This window comes from Euleptes europaea, chromosome 7, assembly GCF_029931775.1.
Source record: "Euleptes europaea isolate rEulEur1 chromosome 7, rEulEur1.hap1, whole genome shotgun sequence".
NCBI lineage: Eukaryota > Metazoa > Chordata > Lepidosauria > Squamata > Sphaerodactylidae > Euleptes > Euleptes europaea.
Genome location: NC_079318.1, coordinates 53,210,710 through 53,229,515, shown reverse-complemented (window position 1 = coordinate 53,229,515; position 18,806 = coordinate 53,210,710). Strand labels below are relative to the sequence as shown.

At 44.1% G+C, this 18,806-nt stretch overlaps 1 protein-coding gene across 1 annotated transcript; it reads right to left on the bottom strand.

Annotated features, from left to right (window-relative positions):
• Positions 1-4,969: 4,969 nt before the first annotated feature.
• NEK2 (NIMA related kinase 2) lies at positions 4,970-16,270 on the bottom strand. The gene is made up of 9 exons (XM_056853831.1): positions 16,175-16,270; positions 13,993-14,210; positions 12,208-12,448; positions 11,380-11,462; positions 11,084-11,210; positions 10,480-10,708; positions 9,882-9,936; positions 9,738-9,808; positions 4,970-5,237 (listed from the first exon to the last, which is right to left on the bottom strand). Exons 1-9 carry the CDS (start codon positions 16,268-16,270, stop codon positions 5,005-5,007), a joined length of 1,353 nt encoding a protein of 450 aa, XP_056709809.1. The 3' UTR covers positions 4,970-5,004.
• Between the last annotated feature and the right edge of the window lie 2,536 nt (positions 16,271-18,806).

Here is an 18,806-nt window from a genome sequence, read left to right as displayed (position 1 = left end):
GCACCTGCATGCAGTGCCACTGGGGTCAATTACCTCTCAGGGTATTTAGGCCGAGGCCTGGGAAAACAGCCTTGCTGGATCAACTGGTTCACGAGGTACAAGCCCCATGGTCCAAGTTCCAGCCTCAAAGGTCTGTAAAAGTCTCCACCTTCCAAGCCCCAGGGTAAGGTACTGCTTCTGGGGAAACTTGACTGGGCAAGGTTGCAGAGAGTAAGACAACTTCAGAGAGATAACCCTACAAAGTTTAGTCACGATAAATGCCAGAATTAGAATTGCCAACTCCAGGCTGGGAAATTCCTGAGGATGGGGTTTGGGGAGGGACCTCAGTGGGGTATACTATAGAGACCATTCTCCAAAGCAACCATTTTCTCCAGGAACTGATCTCTGTAGTCTGAAGACCAGTTGTAATTCTGGGAGATCTCCAGGCCTCACCCTGGAATCCAGTGCGCGTTTGCCTGGAAGCAAACTTATTCCCAAATAAATGTGCACAGTATGAGGCTGCAAATCAAACTGAAAGGAATTGGATGGGTCATGCAGTTCACTTCATGCACATGTACTCAGAAGTAAGCATTACAAAGGGTAATGGGTCATTTCCAAGAAGGTGTGTTTAGGATTATAGCCATGACTAATTGTTGCTAGATCATGCTTCAGGTGTTTGTTTTTAAGTGGCACAAGGTTTCATAAGGAAAAACAGGTGGTTGCAACATAAGAGGAAAATGTTTGCGTCACAACTCCTGTCCTTAGACTTCACTTTGCTCTTTGGGCTTGTAAACAGGCGTGCCAAGTGATAAAGGTGCAAATTTGAAGGCATACCACAATCCAACAAAAATCAAGCCTTCTGAGGTCTGTGCCTACTGGGCTGTACCATTTCAGAACATAGTTGGGAGATCATAGGACAGGCTGTTTTGAATCCTTCTGTGGAAGCAGTTTTAATTAATGAGCTCAGTTTTTTAGAAGCAGTATTAATGGTATGATCCTGACCTGGATGGCCCAGGCTAGCCCAGTCTCATCAGATCTTAGAAGCTAAGCAGAGTCAGCTCTGGTTAGTACTTGGATGGGGACTATCAAGGATGTCCAGGGTCACTACGCCACCTCTGAATGCCTATTGCCTTGAAAACCCTACAGGGTAACCATAAGTTGGCTGTGACTTGACAGCACTTTTCACCACCACTTTTATGGTCTGCTTCTACCCTGAGGACTGTTTTATGAGCATCATTTCAGGCTACCAAGTATTGTTTTATGCTATTTTTATGCCCGGCCCTGTTTGTATGCTGTTTTTATTTTTATTGTACAGTACCGCTTTTTACTTTGTTGACTGTCTTGAGCTGGTCTCTGGAGAGATTGTCTATAATTTTTCTAAATAAATAATCATAAGCATGTCTAGGGGATATGATAACCAGGTTCAAGTATTTGAGGGGCTGCCATATAGAGGATAGTGCTGAGTTGTTTTCTGTTGCCCAAGAAGGCCGGACCAGAACCAACGGGTTGAAATTAAATCAAGAGTTTCCGTCTAGACATTAGGAAGAATTTTCTAACAGAGCGGTTCCTCAGTGGAACAGGCTTCCTCGGGAGGTGGTAAGCTCTCCTTCCATGGAGGTTTTTAAGAAGTGGTTAGATGGCCATCTGTCAGCAATGCTGATTCTGGGTCCTTAGGCAGATGATGAGAGGGAGGGCATCTTGGCCATCTTCTGGTCACTCGGGGTGTGTGGGGGGGAGGTAGTTGTGAATTTCCTGCATTGTGCAGGGGGTTGGATTTGATGACCCTGGTGGTCCCTTCCAACTCTGATTCTCTACTCAGATGTGTCTCAGATTTTAATAGGACTTATTGCATAGTAAATGTAGTTAGGCTTGCAGCCCAAATCTCCAGGTAGCAGATGCATCTTATGTAGGGCACATACATGCATCCAGAGGCAACAAACCAGTGTAGTGCTTGCTTATAACTATCCTATGACACCTCCGTCTGCTGATTTACCCTGCAAGATTCAGTCCTGCTCTGTTTCTTTCCACACACAAATTAGCATCTGTCCAGCCAGTAGATATTGGTGAGTTTATTGGGAGTTGCAACATTTCTGTAACAAGTTAAATTTGACTAATCCCATTAACTCATGCATTTAACAAAAGCCGCTGTGGTCAGTTTACTTCCAGGGCTATCTGCAGAAGCCAGTGCCAGACTGAAGCTTGCAGGGTAAGTGAATACATTGACTGATACAAAACAATTTACGGGTATCATGGAATAGTGATACTTCAGAGCAATCCTTGGTGTGAGAATATGAGTATCCCTTGTTGAATGCTGGAGATTACGTGGGACGTCTGCTAGCGTGACGGGCTTTTTGGATGTGTCACATACTCATAATTTTAATCGTTTGTATGCATGTTAATCTAGATGTCCTCATGTAGTTTCATAACCTATGCAAAATTCAACAGCTGGTCAAGCATAGCACTAACAGTTCAGGACTAACCCTTAACAAGACAGTGTAGCTTACAAAATAGCACATTTATTATTCTTTAATTATGAACATTTCTATTATTAGCCTTATAAACTTGGAGTTTTAATGCAGGTTATCAATATATCCTAGTTTACTTGATACTTTTCATTTCAATAATTCATATAGATTGTAATTGATTTATTTAGAGGACAGTCACCTGTTAGAGATTTAGTTCTTGCTCCTGCCACCTCTGTAAAGAGTGCCATGTAGGGGTCAGGTCACGCTTTCTTTCTTTTAGTCGATTCCAGTTAAAAGAGACCTTATATTGGTGAGCTTATCTTATGTGCTGGGTTTCCTATTTTACATAGCTTAGAAAAGTATAATCATTATGTATTTCAGAAATGATAGATCTGATTTTTAATCACATGTATTTTTTTTCTTGATTCATAGGGTTAATTTGCACCGGTTTCAGTTCAGCTCTTACCTAATAAAAGAGGTATGCTTTATTTTAAATAAAATCATTAACTTAAAGAAGTTTTGTGTTCTGCTGGCAAAAGATCTGACATCTGACTGATAACATTTCACTGTGCTGCAAGAGATAAGTCTCTCTTACAGTTTGTCTTAGCGGATCTAATTGGTGTCCACAGTGCTGTATTCAGCTTAATGAAGCTTTAACTCTCCAAGAACAGATCAGTGAAGATTTCTAAACTGGATGCAAATAAAACAATTCATCCCAAATGGTGCCTCCGAATCACTGTAAACTACCGTCTCACTGTAAAGGCTGAGCCCCTCCTTCTGAAACCTTCAAGTGCTGGAAAACCTGTGCAAGCCCTTTAAAAATTTTTTTACATGGTACCAGAAAGCCAGATCCAGAACAGTGCCCCAATGCTGCTTTTTTTTACATAAAGCAGCTATTCTTCAAATTCAAAGAATATCACATGTTGCTAGCATAAAAATAAAACATATGGGATTTTTAATCAGCAGAAAAGGCCTTTCAAACAGGCCAGTGGCTGGTGGGGGCAGGGAGGAGATATTTCTCTGGATTACAGTCATTGCCTGCTGTGGAACTAACAGTCAAGGGGAGTGTTTAAGATTGCAGCTTTTGTTTACCACTGTGCCATAAGCCTCTTTTGGGCCAGGGTCTCCTCTTTTTATTAACGCTTAAACTTGACTTTCCCAAACTGCAGGCCCTGCCTGACCCTTTGAGTTCACAAACAATGTGTGATGCAGCGTGGGATTAAGCTGTCAATCAGACAGCACAAACCCCTGGTGTGAGCCTAAGGAGGTCCTCAGACCAAGGCTTGGATCCTACTGTGAAGCGTCCCACACACACAGGGCCAGGCAGCAAGAAACATAACAGCCGCCTGGGTTCACTTCAGGTCACGCTGGCAAGGACAAAGGGCAAGGCAAGTTTTGACGGTGTTTCTTCAGGAAACCGGGTGAGGAGGACAGGTGAAGGATCAGCACTATTGGGGATTGAGAAACAAGTCAGTTTGTACGCAGGTGTGTCTTGTGCCTACTGCCAGTTGACAGCACAGGTGCACCACCTGCAGGCCATTAAGAAACAGCAGCCTTACAAACCAAAGATGTTTCAACAGCTCTAGATTTACTAAAGAATAAAACATATATTGTACAGCACCCAACCCCCCCCCCACACACACAGAGCCATACAAGCACACTCACATTTCTGCTTTCTGTGCCTTGTTACCATCCCCAGAGAACTTGTCTCGCAGTCTCTGAAATCTGCACAGCTTTTCATAGGGGAGATTTTCAAAATAGGTGGGCATGTTCAACAAACCATTCTTTCCCTATTTTGCTTCTAAAGCTATTTAATTTATGCAGACAGACTTCCGAATCAGCTGTCCTTTAACAACAAATGGCTGGTAAATTGTTGACTGAATGTCTAATGCTATCCAATTTTGACTTCCATTCAGTCCCACCTTATCGTCAAACAGCAGGGCGGGAGAAGAACAGTACTTAATACAGCAACAATTAGATACACGAAAAGCAGGCTTTCTGAACAGGCAACTGCAGAGGGTTTTTCCATTATGCAACGTGTTGCCAGTTCAGAGAACTCTATCATGGCAGTAATCCAGAACTTTGCAACAGGGAAGAAGCAGACATTGTGCTGGCTGCAGCATTATGCTGATAAAGCACTTAGGGAAGATACCCAATGTGTGTTCTGCTTGTTTAAACTCATTTTTTTGACAGAAGTGAAGAGCAAATGTTTGGCATGCTGTGCTTCATTCCAACTGAACAGAATCCCTTTTCTTGTTCCATGCTCATTGCTAAAATCACAACCCAATCACAACATTTAGTCTGCTCTCAACTCCTCTGTGCATATTTGATGTGGGGACTGAACAGCTCTCTTAATTGAAATACCAGTAAGCAGGGGGACAAGAGACAGCAAACTGACAAGTAAACAAGACAGACCAGTACTCTACTGATTTTCTTCTACAGTTAAAACATTCTTTCTAACAAACTTTTCTAAAACCAATTCACACAGGTTTTCCACAGAGACAAGCTTAAAATGCCATTTAAAACATCACAATTTTGTACAACGCAGCAAGGCACGGTTTCAACGCATCCCAAGGAGCTGCCGGCTTTTCAGCTGATAATGTTTCTCCAGTTCACCCAGCGCTTGGGCCCGCAGGTTGGCAGCATAGAGACGCTTCTTAAGATTAGGGAACTTGTCTTGCGAGGAACGGAAGTACTCCAGGCTGTCGCCCAACTGAGCGTTTTCTTTACTTTCCTCACCAAACTGAACCTTCTTTTTTCTTGTATGGAAGTCTGGCAACGCTTCATAATCATCTTAAAAGACACAGAGGAAAAACACTTATCATTACCGGAAAACTAATTTTCTAACCTCTGGTTTACTCTGTCCCCCTTGAAGTGGAAAGCTTCCATTGTTAACTACAGGGGAATGGTCTTGCTGCTGGTGACCGGACATTCCCACAGCTACATCAGGCAATTTGCAAGATCCTATGTCCAGACCAAACCCCTCCCCCATTATTTCCTTCTTTCATATGGCCTATGCATCAGGCTGCATTCACCTGAGTCAAAGGCAAGCAGATATTGCTGTAGAGGTTTGTCGAAGAGGTTGTGCCTTATTTCTAGCATTAAATATGTTGTCTCATAAGTCTCAGAAAAAGTCTCATTAAAAAGGAACCTACATGACCATTTTATAGCTTTAACTGATCTGAGAGAACGCCAGTTAATGCTCTTTTAGTGTGTAAAGTTAAATTTGTGTGTGTTATTGTCTGTGACAACAATGTGCTGCTGCTCTTACTGCATGCTACAGTGAAGAAAGACATCAGAGATATTTTAATAAGTGGCAATTGTGAAGTCAGCGGTTAACCATGGCATTTTGCAACTTGGAAATCAAGGTTCTGCCACCAAATGCTGTCACACTCCACCAGTATCCTAGGATGTCTGTGTGTGTACACATGCAAGTGTTGTGGTGCCTTTTCTCCACAATATGTAAACCCTCAGCAGTTTATAGTAATGGGGTTGTATCTAGATCTTGGACACAGGTTCTCCTAGAGATCACTGCTAGTAGACCTCATCAGAGGTGGTGGTTGCAGAGCTTGTTTCCCGAAGAACTAAAACACAAGGAATTATTTATGCTTTTAGCAGTGAGTCTAAGACTTCACTTGGCCTATAGCTGCCCCGTGGCACAGAGTGGTAAAACTGCAGTACTGCAATCAAAGCTCTGCTCATGACCTGAGTTCGATCTCGACAGAAGTTGGTTTCAGGTAGCCAGCTCAAGGTTGACTCAGCCTTCCATCCTTCCGAGGTCAGTAAAATGAGCACCCAGCTTGCTGAGGGTGAAGTGTGGATGACTGAGAAAGACAATGGCAAACCACCCAGTAAACAAAGTCTGCCGAGTAAATGTTGTGATGTGACATCACCCCACGGTGCTTGCACAGGGGACTACCTTTAGCTGTGGCTGCAGCCACATCACTTCATTCTTTTATTTATTTTGATCATATTAAGATGCTTAAGCCCTGACCTGGATGGCCCAGGCTAGCCTGATCTCGTCAGATCTCAGAAGCTAAGCAGGGTCAGCCCTGGTTAGTATTTGGATGGGAGACCACCAAGGAAGACCAGCGTTGCTGTGCAGAGGAAGGCACTGGCAAACCACCTCTGTTCGTCTCTCGCCATGAAAACCCCAAAAGGGGTCGCCAGAAGTCGGCTGCGACTTGACGGCACTTTACACACACACAAGATGCTTAAGCAATAGAGCTAGCTAGGATGAGAGACTGATACATGAGTGTTCTGGTGATCTTCGGCAGCATCTCACACCCCAATCCATAGTCAAGAAACTCCAGGTTGTTGCAGTCATACAAAGAAGTGTGGAGATTCTGCTTCAATTAATTAGAGCAGATCATTCTATAATGCAGTTTTTATAGAACTGTACTAGCCTACAAGTAGCAGGAGCACTGTAGCCTAAAAACCAACAGAGTGTTAATTCTAGTACAAGCTTTTATTGACTACAGCCCATTTCAGATGCTAGAGGCAGAGATGCTCATGTTATGACCTACCATTAACACACTCAGACGCTCATTTGCAATCTCATCCTCCAAGGCAATAGGTAGCAATAGCCACCTCTCTGAAGTTAGCTGGTCAAAAGCTCATTTTTTAATAAATGGCATTAGCCTTTAAGGTGCCACTGAACTTTGGTTTTATTTAGCATCTGTGAAAAACTCCCTTCTGCTCTGTATGTAGGTCAAACTATACAAAAGAATAAAGGGTTCCAGTCTTGCAAATGTGGTAAATATTCAGAAGCCAGTGGGAGAATAAGTCTCTTTCCTAGCACACAGTATTGCCAACCTAAAAATCATTCTCCAACAAAAGAATCTGAGGGAGACTTTAGCTTCTAGTTTGATTCTACGTTGGAAGTGTCAGTCAGGAAATGTGACTGCATTTTCCAATACCTGGGTTCGCATTATAGGTTTATTGCAGCATAAATGCTTCTGAACTATAACACAATCAGCTGTTATTGGGTACCACAAGACTTTTGGGGCCGAGCTGACTAATACAACTGTCCCACAGGAATGTCTCACTACAGGTCCTGTGCAATTAAGCAGTTAGGAAGCCTACAAGTACAGTGTTCCACAGTGTCCCATCCTGACAATAGGGTGCTTTTGCAAGAAAAAGCTATTGTGGTTCAGTGGTTAGAATGTTAGACTAGGATCTGGGAGACCCAGGTTCAAATCCCTACTCTGATTTTGGGGCAGTCATACTCTCTAACTTACCCTTCAGGGCTGTTGTGAGGACAGAACTGAAGGGAGAAAAATGTCCTTGTAAGCTGCTTGGGGTCCCCATAGGGGGTAAAGCAGGGTATAAAGACCTACATAATAATGGTACAGAAATGAGAGTTTTTCTACAACAAGCAATGCAGGATTCTTTAAAAATAGAAGAGTTAATACAGCTGCTTAATGTATTACCATCAGTGTGTGTGTACCATCATGTCACAGCTGACTTATGGCGAGCCCATTGGGTTTTCAAGGCAAGAGACATTCAGAGGTGGCTTGCCATTGCCTGCCTCTGCGCGGGTTGAGAGAGTTCTGAGAGAACTGTGACTAGCCGAAGGTCACCCAGCAAGCTTCCTGTGGAGTAGTGAGGAATTGAACCCAATTCTCCAGATTAGAGTCTGCTGCTCTTAACCACTACACCACTCTGGCTCCTATTACCATCACTACTGATGTGGATTTACCTGATGAAAACAGCAGGGGTGTCACAACACTGGGATTCAGTGGTCAGGCTAATTTCATGCACTGTCGCTATAAGAACTTATTTTACACACATTGATTAGTAGAAGGTAGAGCACCATGCTCCTTCCCCTCAGTGAAGAGAATGCCCGCTCCATGTAATTATGACCTATAGCGCTCAAATGCCAGAGAGCTACATTAGTCAGCAGAATCCTTTTAGCAAGCTCTTTCCATTTGCAATAGTAGCATAGTACAAACAGACAAGGAGAGTCAGTGTAGTGCAGTGGTTAAGGTGTCAGACGAAGACCCATACTCGCACCACTGTAGCTTGCAGGGTGACATTGGGCCAGACCCACTCTGAGCCCTGGCAAGTATTTGGATGGGAGACCTCCAAGGAACACCAGGGTCATGATGCAGAGGAAGGCAAGGGCAAACCACCTCCCAACATCACTTGCCTTGAAAACCCCACCAAGGGGTTGCCATAAGTCAGATGTGACCTGGCAAAGGCTTTGGCACAGCAAGTCACTATGGCAGGTCACAAGAACCATACACTAATTTGACACATCTAAGGAGGCTTTGGGCTCTTGTTTCTTGAGCGCCAACCCCCTCATGTTGCATGGCAAGCTGCCCTTAAATGACAGCTTTGCTACAATGATCTCCCTTCAGATCAAGTCAGAATTCCACTTCACTTATTGGATCCCAGCTTATAAAGCAGGCAAACGGTCAAGCTGCAGTGCTTTAAAGCAAGCTGTGTGATACCACAGGAGACTAGCTCCAGTCAAGGTAGATTACTGCCAATATGTTTCTCATTAAATATTCCAGCATTGCTATGTTTGGCTGCATTATAGAATTGCTATTCTAAAGACTGTAGTCCGCCATTATTATAGGCTTTGTCTAGTCCATAGCAGCCTGGTTTACGCAGCCATCTGTGAACTAAATGGTAAATAAAATATATTTTATTAAGGACCATCGTAAAGGTCAAATTACAGTCTAATCCAAAGGTAAAATACACGGGTCTAGTTAGAAGGGGCTAGCTGATCAGCAGGCTACGTCCATGTATGACATGAGGTCCCCGGCTACAACTTACGTAGAAATGTTATTAGAACTGGACTCGGCAGCCAAGAATATAGGCAAACATAAGCCAAGTTTGATGCTGTAGGCTATTCAGGACTTTGTCTGCCAGAGCATTACCAAGATATAGCCCTGATCAAGGCCAGAGGAATTTCACCAAGATTATATTCGCTGAATGCAGCACATCAGAGGCCTTCTCAGTCTGCTGCACAGATAGGGAGGTTTTTTACCACCCTGAAGTGACCAGCATTCACTATAGGCGAAGGACCATTACCCAGACATACCACTAGCCTTGTCCAGACATGAACAGGTGTTCTACCCCCTTTGTACGGCTATATATTAATTCCATGCTGGGTTGCTTCTAGCCTGGAATGACAGAGGTGCGGGGAGATCATGAATTCAGGAGGGCTATACAGATATCCACAATAGAGGTAGTAACTACTAAGGTCAGAATTCATATGAAAGCTGGAAGATTCTGCATTTCTGATTTAGTAGTCCTGCAGTGGCCTCCAATTTCTTCTCCTACCTGGGCTATTTGTTGGCAGCCAAAGTTGACGGTCTTTCAACAAGTTGTAGTTCTTCATCAAGCTCTCAGCCCTGTTTAGAATAGAGTTGATTAGTGACAGCAAAGCTTCTATAACAATAAGACATTTAATTTTTAGGAATGTACCTAGAAAGTTTGTCTTCTGCTAGTCTCTCCCGAACACACAGTTCCCGCTCTCTCTCTGGAAGATGGAGACAAGAAACTTCAGACTGATGCTAGAATCTAGCAAGCATTTTCTTTTATCAAAAAGGACTAACAGCTGTTGGTCAGAGTGTATAGCCAACTACTATGTCATGGGTGTAGTTCAACCCTTTCTCATGGAAAATGCAGCATCTCTCTCATGTATTTTGTGAAGTCCTATGTTGCCAGGAAACAGCACTCACTCATTGAGGTTGGCCCAGCCCTGTTATACAATAGGCTGTAAAAATAAGTCCTTTCCAGAAGACACACACAGGTATGTATGTGTTGCATCTGTGCTAGGCTACAATGACTAAATGGGAGGTGATTTAACTTAATATTTAGATATTCATAATGTGAAATTCCAAAGTAAAATTGATGCATTTCATTCTTTGTTTTCCTATTCACATCTGACAACACAAGCTAGGCTACCAAGAACTGTCCTGGGACAGTTTAAGCTGATGACACTAAAGGGATGCACAAGGGACATCCCGTCGCTGGACCCAGAATCCTCCCCTGCATCCTGTTGCAAGGTTAGTTCCCTTACGTTCCAGTCTGTGTTCTCTCTCTTTTATCGCTCTCTCCTTCTCTTGCAGCTGTTGCTCCTTCAGTTTCAGCTCACTTGGTGGAGTTCCTGAATGATGCAGCCTTTCTCCCTTTTCTTGCTCTCCTGATCTTGGCCCTCGTCTCTCCAAGTTTTTCCCTTGCTCCTCTGACACCAAGTCTGCTATCACTGGGTTCTGCAGAATTTCTTCAATCGACGGCCGACAATAATCCTTTGGAACAGGAAATACTAGTGATAGGCAACGCTCAAGTTTACATTTAAAGAGCAGAATTGTTCTGTTTGAGGATGCAAATTCTGGGATCCAAGAAATCTCCCAAACACATACATATATCCTCTAGTATGCACTAGAACTACCTGGATTTTCTGTTCCAACTGCAGTCACTTGTGTGGCATGAAACATTGCTCTGGAAGGCCCTCAAACTATCTCAAGTAATGCACAAGGGGTTATAGGGGGACCTACAAGTACAAAAAAAAATGCATACCAACTGAAAGTGAAGAGGGGTGCTTGGGAGTCCTATATGTGAATAGATATCCCATGTGCCTCTTCTTAAACCTACCCTTCATACTTCTGAGAAGCCACCCTTACCTTTAAGTTCAGCATCTTTGTGAGGAGATCATTCAGACGATCTGAATAACGGTATGGAATTCGTCGGAACTTTCCTTCCCTTATTTTTTCTGCCAACTCTTTTTGGTTGAAGGCTGTAAATGGAGGCCTAGAAAAAAGTGAAAGTACTCTTCAATGTCACATCAAAGAACCACTTGAAAGAGAGACTGCTCAGTTCTGGAACCATTATGGCACCCAACCTTGATTTCAAGAGCCTGGCTGTACTGAGAAGCAGCATATGGTTATCTTCAAGTACCTGCCTACAGAATTGTACTTACGACAGTGCACACAACTCATATAGCAAACATCCTAGAGACCAGATGTCAGATTTCTCATTGTAGGACATGCGATTTATTTGTTCCTGAAAATAAAAACACACACATTCAATTTAGAATCTTAATAAATGCATGGTAACATACAAGTTAGACAAAAACACCCACCACAGTAATTAGTAGTATGAAATCAGGACCACTGTTTTATATCTAAGCTTGTAAGTTCAAACATTTTAAACCCATATATTTCTCAGTGCAGTTAGATTTCTTGGTAACTGCTTGCCTCTCGGCATATTACAGAAGCATTGCTGCTTCATGAGTCCATGTTTGGCCATCAGTAGTACTAGAGACGAAATCTATGATCGTAGCTGTAAGTATAGCAGCCACTCAGTAGTTTTTGCAAGACGTAAGTTAAGATTTGCTAGAGTTGAGTAGCACCTTAAACACAATTTTTCAGGGTATGAGCTTTCAAGAGTCAAAGCTTCCTTTGTCAGACACCAGAATAGGTTAAGATTTGCTTCCTTGAGAAGGGGAAAGAGAATAAGATGAATATTGGTCAGATTTAAGAAACCCAGCAGATGCTTAAAACCACGCCCAATAGCTTAAAAAACCCAGCAATGAGAGCCAGTGTGGTATAGTCATTAGAGACTAGAACTAGGCAGAACCAGGCAGAAATCCCCTTCAGCCATGAAGCTCATCGAGTGACCTTGGACAAGTCTCCGCCTAAACTAACTCACAGGATTATTGAAAGGATAACGTAGAAACCACCATGTATGCCACCCCTACTAATTTGGAAGAAGGATGGAATAAAATGCAAGTGAGACAGATACTTACTGGAGACATGTAGTAGGGCGTACCAACAAATGTTTTTGCAAAACTGGTGTCATGGTTCAGTATTCTGGCTAATCCAAAGTCTCCAAGTTTCACGTTTTTCTTGTGATCAAGAAAGATATTAGCTGGCTTTAGGTCCCGATGTAGAACAGTACGACCACCATTACTCCGCCTGTGACACTCCTTCAAGGCTAGGGCCAACTGCGTGAGAACTCGAAGAACAAAGTTTTCATCTAAATAATGTCTTGGAAAAGAGAATGGGGTAGGTTATTTTCAGGGCTTTAAGCCAAAGCCGATTCCACAGAACTCAATAAACTGCTTTCCAAATTCCCATTATTCTAGTGAGCATGGCGCTATGCACAAAGAAGCAGGCTCAGCTTTCTACTATTGGGTATACCAGGCTTTCAGAGAAGATTTTATTTATGCAGATAATAATAAACAAAACATTAAAGACATTAAAATCCAGCATTAAAAACCCAGCCCAGAATAAAAACATAGGCCGTACAGACACCCATCAGCTTTAAATAATAGTTTCTAGACTAAAATAGTGTTTTTAAAAAACCAACCCCTTAATTAAATGCCTTGGGTATAGATGCTGTGCCTAAAAGAGAGCCACGTAGGCACCAGGCAAGCCTCAAGGGGAACAGTCAGCATCCCATAAGCAAGGTGCTACTACTAAAAAAGCCCTCTCTCTGGTTGCTGTGCACCTTGCCTATGAAGGCAGGGACACACAGAGCAGGGCTTGTGAGGTGGATTTAGAATCATAGAGTTGGAATGGGCCATCTAGGCCATCTAGTCCAACCCCCTGCTCAATGCAGGATCAGCCTTGAGCATCCCTGATAATTAGAACCCTTTTGGAATAGCCAGTATTCAGGCCTATCGGCAGATTGCACCAAGCTGTACTGCACCCTATAGGTGCTGCTACAGTATTCAAGCACTCCAGCATATTCCATCAGGCATTTTGCTAGTTAAAAAAATACTTGTAATTTAATGGCATTCTAGCATCTCTAGATCCCTAACTGTAAAATCTCCCCATACCACAGAGAACTGCCTGCACACTTCCTGGTGTCATGATGTAACAGCACAAGCTGGCTCAAACTAGAATAAAAATGGAGGTTACTTCCTACAATAGCAGTAAACTGAGTGATAAGCAGATTCATGACACTAATGCAAGAGAACCTCTGTGTGGGTAGCAAAATCCAGGAGGTAAATTATTTCAGTATCTACTCATGTGGATCTTCCACTGTAATTCTACATGCTGCTAATATCAGAACAGCAATAACTTGTTTGTTGGGAACTACCCCGATGTGAAATCACCTGAAGTGGTAACTTGCCCCAGTGTGTATATAATCACTTAGTGAAAATCTATACATACCAACTAACATTTTTGGGGTCCCAGCAATGGAAGCTGGTTTCTATAAGTAGTTGTAAACACCTTTAATATAAGCATGTTAAGCAGCCTTCTTTTCTACCCTCTTAATACTTCATTGCTTACTGGATGTATTATATTGTCTGTAGTTCGGCATACTGTAACTGTTAGATCCAGTTTATGCAGTGTATTACACTGTTTCACTGTTCTTTACATTGTGTAATCCAGTTTTACTGCATTGTTCATAGTACGCATGACATTGTCTTTATAACTCCAACCTGCTTCAAATCTTAGTTAGAAAGGCAGACAAAATAAAGAAAATAAAAAGTTGTAGTAAATTAGTCTCTAAGAATGCTAAGAGATTTAGCTTAGACATTTTTACAAATAATGGCAAAATAATTCAAAGAGGTTTTACATGCCTTTCTTTGGTACACTTAGCAATCAGAGAAGCCAAGTCTCCTCCTTCACAGTATTCCATCACTATATAAAGAGTTGTGTTTGTTCTGTCGATTATGCGATCATAATAGCGGACAATGTTTGGATGTTTAAGCTCACGGAGTAAGTTCACTTCAGAAACAAGCATCTGTTTCTCTGATTCTGTCATAGACCCATAGTCAAGTTCTTTCCAGACTAACACCTGAAAAAAGTTGAACAAGCCATCTCAAGTTGGTAGAGATATTAAGAATTTTTGTGTAATTGCTCAAGAACTTCAAAACTTGCAGTGAATTCCATAAACTCATATGCAAACCCAGGAAGTGAGGGTTTAGTGCCCACTCCCAGAAGTCATCTCAAACAAGACAATTTCTAAACTAGAGATTCTGCACTGTGTAGCTACAGAACCCCTAAAAGTAAATTAATCTGGGTTTCATACCCTCAAGGGCATCTAGTTGGTCAGAGCAGGAAACAGACTAAGATGAAGTTTTGGCCCAATCCAGCAGAGCTCTTATGTTTAGAAAAGGTCTACTCATCACTCACCACCACGCAAGTCAATATTACCATGGCACAAAGGTTTTGAGCAGGGCAGTCAAGCAGAGGGATTAACTCCTCTGATCGTCATGTCAAATCCAACTAGGTACATACTAACAGAAGTTGGAGAAAGTCCTGCTGAGGCAGGAGACCCCCAACCATATATTAGAACCTGAGACACTCATATGCAAGCCCAAGCATGGAGGGCTTAGTGCCCACTTCCAGAAGTCATCTCAAAACAAGACAATTTCTGAACCAGAGATTAAATTAATCTGGGTTTCATGCACCTCCTAGAATATAAGGTGTCTCAGACCCCACAGTGGCTGGCACAGCAGCCAACACAACAAAGACATTAGAACATTTGTTATGTCTTCCCAGTATCTAAGGGACCAAAGTCCTGTCTCGTCAAGTGCACAGGGAGAGGGGGAAAGCAGAAATAGGACCAACGGTAACAACTGGTAAGCAAGGGAGGTGGGAGGAAGAACAGCCTTTTAAACAGTGTCTCATTTGAGGAGTTGTTTTTACTCCACAAGAATAACACATCCTTCAGTTGCCAGTGGACCGTTAGAACAAGAGATATTAAGACTGAAGTCAAGACTCATACATTCCCGTTCAAACCAGAAGCAGATTGGTTTGCCAGAGGTTGGGGGGGGGGGGAGAAAGAAAACCACCGCAAGCTGGCTTTTGTTCCAAAACCAGTCTCTGGTGGTAATGAAGACTGGCTCTGGAACCAAACTAAATTCCATGTAGTTGTTCACAGGTTAGGGCCAGATTCACATGTACCGCTTAAACCACATAAACTCTCGTGAGTCAGAGCTCAGTGCACCAGATGCATAAAACGTCCATCCAAAGCATAAAAGCTGATACACGTTGCTTGATCTGTGTGGGGGTGTGTGTGTTAAGTGCCGTCAAGTCGCTTCCGACTCATGGAGACCCTATGAATGAAAGTCCTCCAAAATGTTGCTTGATCTATATAGCGATAACTGTTTTTGGTGGACACTTTGTGTGCATGGGGAATTGAGCTTTGACTCATGAAAGCTTACACTAAAACAAAAACACATCTAAGCCTTTAAGGTGCCAGTGGACACCCGTTTAGTTTTGCTACAAGAAGGAGAGTTGGTTTTTATACGCCGACTTTCTCTACCACTTAAGGAAGAATCAAACTGGCTTTCAATCACCTTCCCTTCCTCTCCCAACAGACACCCTGTGAGGTAGGCGGGGCTGAGAGAGCGGTGACTCGCCCAGGGTCACCCAACTGGCGTCATGTGGAGGAGTGGGGAAACCAACCCGGTTCCCCAGATTAACGTCCGCCGCTCACGTGGGGAATCAAACCCGGTTCTCCAGATCAGAGCCCGCTGCTCCAAACCACCGCTCTTAACCACTACACCACGCTGGCGCTCCTGCAACAGCCTAGTGTGGCTAACCCTCTGGAACAAACCAGTTTGCGGGCACGTGTGGAAACTGGAGTGTGCGTGTATCGCACGTGTGAACGGGGAGTTGGCCACCAGCCAGCCACACAGCCTTCGATTTCGGGGCCTCGCACTCGTGATCCCGGGCAGCTGCTTCCCACGCAGCCCTAGACACAGCTCTGACGTCCCCCGGGGGCGACCGAACCGACTTCCGCCCCACACTCACCCTGCCGTCCGCCTTCCGACGCACTTTCTGGCATTTCCCGTAAGAGCCGGCGCCAATGGTGACGAGCACCTCGTAATCCTCGGGGCGGCTGGGCATCCCCAAGAGCGAACGAACAACCCCCGGGAAGGTCAACACGAAACGCGTCCCTGTGCCTGCCGCACAGGCGTTTAAGCGAGCCGCGCCTGGAGCTGATTGGCCGCCCGCCGAGGCCACGCCCGTACACATCTTCGCGCCTTCTGATTGGCCTCCCGAGCGACACATCCGACGCGACGCGTAACGGCTGCTTGGGCCAGCCGCTAGGCAACCGTCGACCCTGGCGCCTGAGGGCGGCGCGAGTGAGCGAGCGTCACGCCCTGCGGGGCGTTGACGGCGGACGCCAGTCAAGGCGTGCCCGAATGAGGTGTAATGCAAAGTGCGCCTCAAGGTGAGCTATTCGGCGGCGCCAGGGGGAAGCGGAGAGTGTCAGTGTAGCCAGCTGCCAAGTGAGCCACGCAGGCACGTTTAGGCGGTTCCTTTCGGCCTCCGTCTGTGCAAACCGTTATTTTGTTAAAGTAGCCCTCTGGGGCTGTTTTAAAACAACAGCAAAAGAAGTCGTCGGGTACTGGCGTGTGGAACAAGCCAGTACCGAGGGTCAAACTATTGTCGAAGGCTTTCACGGTCAGAGTTCATTGGTTCTTGTGGGTTATCCGGGCTGTGTAACCGTGGTCTTGGTATTTTCTTTCCTGACCGAGGGTCAGTTAGAAGCTCCTGTTTAGTGCACAGGGTAGTGCTGCAGACGCAGACCTTGGTTTCAGCGAGGGAAACAACAGGGCAGCGAAATAGCCTTTCAAGCCCGCCTGCCCTGCTTGAGTTCTGCTTTCTATTTATTGCCATTACTTTCGCCCGCACATGGAGGATTCGTTGGCCTGCAAAGGGACCCCAACGTCTTTTCAGAATCCCGGCGAAGCTTCGGCTCTATGGGGAGTGAACGTTTCTTATTTACTGCGCGCTGTCGTTGACTCCCCCTGTTGGCGGGGAGGTCTCAGACTCGACTAGTGATGCTAATAATTGAGCACAAGTTGCTGCCGCGCTCCTTTTTCTCTTAAATTCGCTATATTTGGGGATGAGCCCCCCCCTACCTCTAGCGTATTCCCTCCAACATTTTACAAGTTAAGACAGAAATGTTTGTTTGCAACTCCAAGCCCACCCAGCTTCACAATCTGTGCCCTAGCTCCTGTTTTGTTTTGTTTTCCCCCTAGAAGAGCTTGTTTGCACAGGCTTCTGATGAAGAATGTGTTACTAATCTTGTTTAACAGATCGTTGAATTTCATAGTGTGTGTGATTAGTATTACTATACCGCTGCAAGTCACAGACTGGGTCAGCAGGTGCGAGTGCTGGAGGAAAGGAAGAGTAGGTGCATGATAAAGTCACAACGATGCACCCACTCCAATATTTAATGTCCAAGGACCGGGGACCAACGGGCTGAAAATTGAAGACATTTGCACTTTTCATTTTTTAGAAAGTGTCCACAATCTCCCCACACACACACTTAAACACCAGAATGCAGCAACTGCCCCCATAAACTAGGGAGCTATAATGCTAGCATTATTAACATTGGCATGTGCATTGTTTATGATACAATTTTGCATTGTTTTCTAATTTTGTAATCCAGTTTTGGATGTGTAATGGTATGGTAGAGTGTGGTCTTGTCTCGGAAACTAAGCAGGGCCCTACTTGTATGGGAGACCACCAAGGAAGACTTTGCAGAGGAAGGCAATGGCAAACCACCTCTGCTTCTCACTTGCCTTGAAAGACCCTTGCTAGGGTTGCCATAAGTAAGTTGTCACTTGATGGCACATACATACATATTCCTGCTTTATTGCACTCTTTGTCCTTTGTCCTACAGTTCTCCAATGTATACTATAACCTTGTTTTATTGCATTGTTTGTTGTATTATACTATCATTTGTGCATTCTTCTCCCCTTCTTTTTTAACTACTGTATGTGTTGTACTATCTATATTACATTGTTTTCTAATTCTGTAATCCACATTGAGTCTCAGTGAGAAAACTGGACTATAATTGAAGGAAATAAATAAATACAACCCACCCACCAGTGCCAAGGACAAACTACATGTGATGCTACAATTCCCTGATTAGAACTCCAGAAGTGTTAGGAAGGTCATCCAGACTGAGGCCACTAGGGAAGGTGGCCATCCTTGCTGCTTTCAGTCCTTGGTGGGAGAGTAAATTCTTCCCCACTGCACGCCACTTATAAAGGCTGCCTAATTTTAGGGGCAAAGAGCCCAGAGTGGTAAGCTGCAGTACTGCAGTCCAAGCTCTGCTCACGACCTGAGTTTGATCCCAACAGAAGTTGGTTTCAGGTAGCCGGCTCAAGGTTGACTCAGCCTTCCATCCTTCCAAGGTCAGTAAAATGAGTACCCAGCTTGCTGGGGGTAAAAGGAAGATAACTGGGGAAGGCACTGGCAAACCACCCCGTAAAGAAAGTCTGCCTAATAAACGTCAGGATGTGACGTCACCCCATGGGTCAGGAATTACCCGGTGCTTGCATAGGGGACCTTTACCATTTTAATTTTGGGGGCAGTAGCCACTCCCCCCAAAAAAGAAACAAAAAAACTGGGATTGTAAGGTCGA